Genomic DNA, 8,626 nt, shown 5'->3' on the forward strand with positions numbered 1-8,626 from the left:
ACACACAAACACAAATTACCACCTCCCCACCTCAAACATGAACAACCCTTCCCCCCCCAACTATCTCCCTCTCCCCTTCCCCCTCTCCCTCCCTCTCTCCCTCTCCCTCCCTCTCCCTTCTCCCTCTCCTCAGCAACACATGTCATTATCCATCAATTTGCTTGTCTAGATGGTGTGCACAAAATATTACCCCCTCAATGAGTGACCACGGCGCATACACACAACACTGAATGAGCCCCTCTCCTGGCGCTAGGTCGAGGGGGGTCACCCTGCTAAATTCTCTCCCAGACATAAGCCATATCTCAACCTGTCTACAGCTTAAATAAGTAAAATATATTATGTACAAACAATAGCTAAGTCTGTCTACAACTTGGTAATAAATAAAATAAAGATGACATTATATAAAGAGAATAAACTGGTAAGTACATTGAAGTTATTTATAATAAAATAGATAAAAAATAATATATACATAAATAGGATATATATAAAAATCTTATAGGTAAATATTATAAGACAAAGAGAAAAGTATAGAGGTATATGAAGTCTCTACGGAGGTAAGGTTTATGTAAAGAACTTGAGAGAATATATGTCTCGCCCTGACGATATATTTATATATATATAATAGTTAACGATTGATAGGTAAAGGATCGATAAATTTATTCTAATGGTATCTAAGTATTACCACTAAGACGTAAACATACCGTAAGTGACCAAGATCTTTGAAATATGCCGCCATAAAGCCTCTCTCTCTCTCTCTCTCCTCGTCTCATTACGTTGCCTTCTTGAGTCCGCCGGGGAAGACCAGGTGTTGAGTTCATCAGGTGATCATTAGGAAGCCTCAGGTAGGCCACACGTCGACGTCTAGCCTCACCGTTTACCGCGGCTTGGGGGAACATAACGAGGACTTCTTTTGTCAGACTGTGTAATCCCCGCTGCGCATTTCGTTAACCACCCAATTGCATTGTTAGCGTTTTTTATGAGAAGTTTGTGGACCTTAACGACTGTATTCGTAATTGCCGAGGGTTCCGTAGTTACACCCTCCCTTTACTAATTATTTGTAACGAGGTATTGTGTCATCCCCAGACGAGCATTCCTGACGTTAATGTGAATCGCCTTGATGCTGAGATGTTGTGGAGTACCTGTGGACGCGTTACCTTAGCTCGCCGGTCAGCACACGGGCTTATTAAAGGTATTCTTAGATTGTCAGGTGCGCGTGCGTTATTCTTACGTAAGAGGCGATGTTGTGACGGATCTCATCTGTTCACTACTTTTACGTCAGGAAAACATCGAGTAATTTTATACTCCAAGTTTGAGTGATGAGACGTGAGAGGAGGAAGAAAACCCTCTTACCTGCAGGAGCTTTCCAGATACACTGAAAGATTCTGGTAGTCCGAGACGCTGAAGGTTGGGGGTAGTCCGAGACGCTGAAGGTTGGGGGTAGTCCGAGACGCTGAAGGTTGGGGTAGTCTGGAGACGCTGGAAGGTTGGGGGTAGTCCGAGACGCTGAAGGTTGGGGGGTAGTCCGAGACGCTGAAGGTTGGGGTAGTCTGAGACGCTGAAGGTTGGGGTAGTCTGAGACGCGGAAGGTTGGGGGTAGTCTGAGACGCTGAAAGGTTGGGGGTAGTCCGGAGTACGCTGAAGGTTGGGGGTAGTCTGAGACGCTGAAGAAGGTTGGGGGGTCTCGAGACGTTGAAGGTTGGGGGGTAGTCTGAGACGGTGCTAGCGGTTGGGGGTAGTCCGAGATGCTGAAGGTTGGGGGGGTAGTCTGGAGACGCTGAAGGTTGGGGGTAGTCTGAGACGCTGAAGGTTGGGGGGTAGTCTGGAGACGCTGAAGGTTGGGGTAGTCCGAGACGCTGAAGGTTGGGGGCATCTGGACGCTGAAGGTTGTGCAGTCTGAGGACGCTAGCTGGGTTGGGGGTAGTCCAAGACGAGAAGGTTGGGGGGTAGTCTGGAGACGTTGAAGGTTGGGAGTAGTCCGAGACGAAGGTTGGGGGTAGTCTGAGACGCTGGAAGGTTGGGGGTAAAGTCCGAGACGTTGAAGGTTGGGGGTAGTCTGGAGATGCTGAAGGTTAGTAGTCTGAGACGCTGAAGGTTGGGGGGTAGTCTGAGACGTTGAAGGTTGTGGGTAGTCTGAGACGCTGAAGGTTGGGGGTAGTCCGGAGACGCTGAAGGTTGGGGGTAGTCTGGAGATTGAAGGTTGGGGGTAGTCTGGAGACGCTGCTGTTGGGGGTAGTCCGAGACGCTGAAGGTTGGGGGTAGTCCGAGACGCTGAAGGTTGGGGGTAGTCCGAGACGTTGAAGGTTGGGGGTAGTCCGAGACGCTGAATGTTGGGGGTAGTCCGAGACGTTGAAGGATAAGAATTAACACCAAAACACCGGTAACAAGAGCTGGTTGAGGATACTGTGTGTGTGTGTGTGTGTGTGTGTGTGTGTGTCCAGTGTTAGAGAAATAAACACTAATTAAGGTATTAGTCGGAAGTTATACATAGTTGTTTATGAAGAGTTAAACCCATACACCTGGTTCTGAATATCAAAAGGAATTATCGGTATAAATTTTGTCTTATTTATTATCGCAAGTAACATCTATTCCTTTTATATACGTTTCTTCGTCGCCATTATCCAACGCTTAATGTCAAGTATAATCCGTTTATCTTTTTTCGTTAGCAGTAAATTTGTCTTTTCTTTTGTATTCACTGAAGGCTTATTTACGTGTCATACAGCTGTCAAGGTGTTGTTGATAAATTGTCGTGGGTTGGCGGTGTACCTGTTGATGACGTCAAGGTGTATCTGAAGGTGTCTGATACGAGGCAGGCTGCGTGGGAGGAATGGGAGAGGGTTGTTCCCAGCAGAAGACAGCACAGCACAGGAGAGGGGTAACAGCATAGCACAGCACAGGAGAGGGGTAACAGCATAGCACAGCACAGCACAGTACAGGAGAGGGGTAACAGCATAGCACAGCATCATAGAAGAGGATAAGTAGAGGAGATGCCAGAGAGAAACCAGAGACTCTACCTGGACAAGTGTACCTGTGTGAACGAGGTGACTGAAGCTGCTCTCACGGTCACCTGCGGAAGTGTGACCCCTCCCCCCCCAGTGATACTCTGTCACTCACCTGGAGGGAACTATGATGATGATGATGATAATGATGATGATCGTGATAGTGGTGATGGTGGTGGTGATGAAAATGATGATGATGGTGGTGATAATGGTGATGGTGATGGTGGTGTATACAATCACCAAAAAGACAGAAAATAAAGTTGAAAAAGTTAAACACGTGCTTCCAATATCCAGTGACTACATACATACTGTTACGAGTTGGGGATTTAGAATATAGTTAAAAGTCTACCCAGATCCCAACAGGTAACAACAAAAAACAAAACAAAGACAATCGGACTATAAAAGGGTAGACAAAGGATGCGAGTTTTTGTTGTGTATAATAAAGTACCATAAATCCCTTAACAAAATATTCAGCTTTCTATAATTTACCCTTAACCATACTTAACCTAAACATTAACAGTATATACATATTTATACAACATACAACAATTCTAAAGCATGTGGAGGTGGGGAGGCAATATAAGGTTTACAATACCAAGGGCGGATGAGATGGTTGAACAGAGTGAGGCTGAATATTGTAGAAGACGGTAGGTAGTCATCAGGCTGCAGGGTTCCCAGGATAGGTGATCCTGTGGTCACTTCCCAGAGTGAACTCAACTCTCATCGAACTGGAGCTGACAAAGAAGACTTGAGGAGGTGACGCAACAACCAGGATATGGAGAAGGGAAACCCCGGAGTGGTAACTAAGACGAGTCATACTCGTGTTTCGTCCCTAGATGGCGTTGCTCGTGGTGCTGGGTAGGTAGATCAGGACAATAGATGGCGTTGCTCGTGGTGCTGGGTAGGTAGATCATGACAATTGATGGCGTGGTTCGTAACAACACATACATACATACATACATACACATACATATATATTCATGACACCTGCTATCAGTAATCTTGGTGTCATTAAAGATCTGTCACCACCACCTCCCTCACCACCTCACCCCACCCCCACCACCACCCTCCCTCCCTCATCACCACCACCCTCACCTCCCCGCCCCACCACCACCTCCTACCTCACCACCACCTCCTCCTCACCTCCACCACCACCTCCTCACCACCACCTCCTCACCACTCACCACCTCCTCCCTCACCACCACCTCCTCACCACCACCCCTCTCCCTCATCACCACCACCCCCTCACCTCGATATTATTGGTTTAGCTAACTGTGTCTAGAGAGCCTTCATTACTGTTCATTAACTCGAAGATAATATAACCACTTAAAGACCGAAAGACCTCACAAAAACCCGAACAAAACCAACATGTGGTGAGAAAGCTGAACTCCACTTAACGAAATCACTTAAATTCTTATCCTGTCTCTTGATAATAAAACCAGTTCGCACATGACTCTCGTTGGGTCGTAAAGAGAGTGAAGTATGTAACACCAGTTGTCATATACACTAAATATAAGCGAATAACCTCTATGATGAAAGAGGTGAACCAATAAGTGAAGGAGAGGAATATTCTTCGTTCGCTACTTCAGGTGTACTTGTTAAATGGTGACTTTGTAATGTTCAGGTGGTTTTTACCTGTGTGGGTTTTTTTTCTCTCTCTAGATTATCATCACGATTTTAATTAACACACAGATTCTCTTTATACACAGGTGTTATAGTTTTCAATTCCCTGTGTGTGTGTGTGTGTGTGTGTGTGTGTGTGTGTGTGTGTGTGTGTGTGTGTGTGTGTGTGTGTTCATGTTTTTCAGTTTTCTATAAACAGATTATTTCAAAATTGGATTGCCTGATTGTAAATAATGAAATTTGGACAGAGGTTGAACAATGTGTGTAGAGGATAACTCCAAATTGATAAAGTCGATCGGGATGAGAGATCTGACAGGTGTGTGTGTGTGTGTGTGTGTGTGTGTGTGTGTGTGTGTGTGTGTGTGTGTTGGGTAAGGATATCATTTCTCTCCAGTAAACAGTTAATATAAAGTCTGGATCATTTGTATTATTTTATACATAAGGCTTTTTTATCCTCATTAATTCCCCCACATAATTATATCCAGATAAATTACCATTGAATCGTATTTATTTTGAGAAAGATCCCATATTTTGATATAAGGTTGTGGGAGTTGTCGTATTTTTTTTTTGTTTAGCTTATTTTGGGTCTGAAATCCGTATTCTGCAATAATTGATGACAGTGTTCGTGTGTTTTTGCTTCAATTGTATTAGAGATCAATATTTTTTGATTAATTTTATGATAGTTTTTGCGTTTCTACGTTTTAATGTTTTTGTTTTTTTTGTTTTTGTTTTCCATGAATATCGTCTTTTGGGGGGAGAGAAGGTGGGCGAGGGGGGTGGGAGGGAAGGGGGCGAGGGGGGAGAAGGGGGGAGAGGGGGGGCTTACCTACATGAGAGGGATCTCAGGTTTTTGTTGTTGTGTTTGTTGTCGCTTACCGCTCAAAGGCCAGCCAGCAATGTATAGATCCAAGTAGATATGAACCTACCTGCCTTGCAGGCCACAACTCATGAGGTGGTGATGTTGATCTGGGAGTGATGTAGCTTTTGGAGGGGGGTAGATTTCCACTAGGTGTTTTGGTGTGTGTGTGTGTGTGTGTGTGTGTGTGTGTGTGCATGGGTGTGTGTGTGTGTGTGTGTGTGTGTGTGTGTGTATGTGTGTACAACTAGAGACCTCATGTTTTATTTGTATAGTACGATGGTTCCTCTGTTTTATGTTTGAATTACGAACTCAAAAATGTTTCTCGTAGTTCGTAAGTTATCATGGAAACGTTTCAATAGATTCCACAGTTTTAGTAAGAGAAAACAGTAGACAAAAACAAATAAAAGAAGAGAAAAAAAAGGATTATACAGAACACAAAATAAACATAAAAAGTATAAACGTTTGGTATCACAAGTACTGAAGTCTATCTTAAAGTATTACCAAGAAGGATTCAACTCTTTATCACGAAAAACAATCGAGATTTTAACCTGTGATCCACCAACCAACTCGTTACGATCAATTCACTTATACATGCTACAAATATCACCAACAAAAGCTATAATAATATCACTGAAAAAAGCTATATATCACCAATTAAAGGCTATACTAACTCCTATACTATCTCCAGCGAGGGTTATATTATCACTAACTAAAGCGAGTAGTGTTTAGGTCACCGTGAATGAACGATCCTCGATTCTCTGGGAAGATCAAGAACTGGTTTTGGCTTTGCTCGTTGAAGATTGACGACTGGTGGCTTTATCTGGGGGGGGGCGTAGTAAGTGTGGTCTAGCAAACTGCCTGATGGTGTGGCTGTACCTGGGTGATGGTATGAGACAGATGGTGTAGGTGCAATGAGAGTTGATGGTGTTGGTGAGGTTGAGGGTGTGGTGTGGTGTGGTGTTGGTGTTGGTGTTGAAGCTGGTCGTGTGGTGTAGTGGTGGTGGTGCGAGGGATGGAGGTAACCCTTGCTGTGTGATAAATGGTGTAGGATGGTGATTTATGGTCCGGTGCTGTGAAATATGGCGGTCTGCAGGGTAAAATGGCGCTGTGGAAGATGCTGTGCTGTGTAGGATTAATGCTGTCAGAAAGGGTATGGATGCTGTTGATATCGGCTCTGTGGTTACTTCATTTACTGGTGCTGAGATTGGCGCTTGCGACTGAAGCTGGATGTGGTGCTAGGAGTAGTGCTGGGACTAATGCTCTGATTGGTTACTTAGAGTAGTGCTGGGACTAATGCTCTGATTGGTTACTGAGTAGTGCTGGGACTAATGCTCTGATTGGTTGCTGTGGTGCTGGGACTAATGCTCTGATTGGTTACTGTAACTAACTGACCCACTCCTCGTCTGGACATAACACACAGTATTACCCTCACCTGTCCGTCTAATCAACAGCAATAACAATATCCACCTGTAGATACACAACATCTAACACACACACACACACACACACACACACACACACACACACACACACACACACACACACACACACACACACTCACTCGTACATCGACCCTCATGAATAACTGGACACCATAGGACGTATTTCTGGCCTCTTTCAACCTTGGTTAGAGGTTCCATGAGTTAACCTTTCTTGTTCAGGGTACAAAAACGGGGCATCGTTAATTAACACGGTAACATATTCTAACCTGTTAAATCAACCACTTTAATTACATATATCATAAATAATAATACGTTCACATACACAATCTTTTTTCTTTATCTCAGAATGTTAAGATATATTATGAGTATATTATCCTTCAATATATAACAGATGATATATGTATTATACTTAACACTCAGGTTAATAACGACGTTAAGGTATTACCAAGTGGTGATGGTGGACCTCAAGTTGTACCTTCAGCATCTTAAAAGGCTTGACGTCAGCCTTCATAAGGTTTGTTCCCCCTGTCATTGTTTACTGAGTTTTAATAGTATAGATTTCATTAAACTTTATTAAATCCTAAGATAATAAAATTAGCTGACACGTGGGAGGGAAAAAAAATAATCATCAGTAATTTCCGAAGGTTGGTGTTCGTTCGTGCGGTACGAGGGGAGGAAAGCTTAATCTTGCTCAGGGAAGCTTGAATCTTACTCAGGTAGACAGCTTGAAAGTCTGTGTCGTGGTTAAGATTGGTAACGGGTATTAAGTTATGGTGGATAGATTCCTGTTCTCGCTGTTCTATTTGTTCAGTATTGGTGATTTCTCTCTTATTCTCTCATTTTCTCTTTCTGTATCTCTCTCTCTGTCTTCTCCTTTCTCTTACGCCTCTCTCTATCTCTCTCTCCTCTTCTATCTCCCATTCATTGAGAGACTGACAAAATAGCTTCCAAACCAATTTCTCTAACTAATAAAAAAAACCCACATATTAAATATTAATCTGTAAATGAAAAATTATATTAACTGAAAACATCTTCAATAATTCTTCATAAATTCTGCCTGCTCCTCCCGCTCAAAAAGAAAAAAAAATATAATAATTCGTATAAGTTCATGTGTCAAGCGGAATAAAATTGATGGGTCTAATGCTTTAAAATTGTTAGAGAGTAAAAACACGAGACCCTAAGTTGTGTATATAAATTTCAGGAGATTATAATTGATTTCGGGATGTGCCACAAGGTGTGTTTTAGTCGTTCAATTGCATCCACTGAGGTAATTTAGTCGATGTGGTTCCTCTTGTTGTGGTTCGTCTTGTTGTGGTTCGTCTTGTTGTTGTTCGTCTTGTTGTAGTTCGTCTTGTTGTGGTTCGTCTTGTTGTTGTTCGTCTTGTTGTGGTTCGTCTTTGTTGTTCGTCTTGTTGTGGTTCGTCTTGTTGTGGTTCGTCTTGTTGTGGTTCGTCTTGTTGTGGTTCGTCTTGTGGTTCGTCACCATCACTATCACCAAACACACCACCTCCCCCACACACCACCCCTCCCCAACACACACACCACCTCCCCAACACTCCCCTTTACCTCCCCACACACACCCCCAACACCTCTCCCCACACCACTCCCCAACACACCACCTCCCAACACCACCTCCCCCAACACACACCACCTCCCCACACACACACACCACCTCCCCCCAACACACACCACCTCCCCAACACACC

General features: G+C 43.7%; 1 protein-coding gene across 1 annotated transcript; it reads right to left on the minus strand.

Moving 5' to 3' along the window:
• Positions 1–1,350: 1,350 nt before the first annotated feature.
• LOC121877979 (putative uncharacterized protein ENSP00000383309) lies at positions 1,351–7,452 on the minus strand (the record flags this gene model as incomplete). The annotated part of the gene is made up of 2 exons (XM_042383943.1): positions 7,366–7,452; positions 1,351–2,320 (listed from the first exon to the last, which is right to left on the minus strand). Coding segments are annotated over exons 1-2 (1,057 nt in total), but the record flags the coding sequence as incomplete, so codon positions are not given.
• Between the last annotated feature and the right edge of the window lie 1,174 nt (positions 7,453–8,626).

This window comes from Homarus americanus, unplaced genomic scaffold, assembly GCF_018991925.1.
Source record: "Homarus americanus isolate GMGI-L3 unplaced genomic scaffold, GMGI_Hamer_2.0 scaffold37824, whole genome shotgun sequence".
Lineage (NCBI taxonomy): Eukaryota > Metazoa > Arthropoda > Malacostraca > Decapoda > Nephropidae > Homarus > Homarus americanus.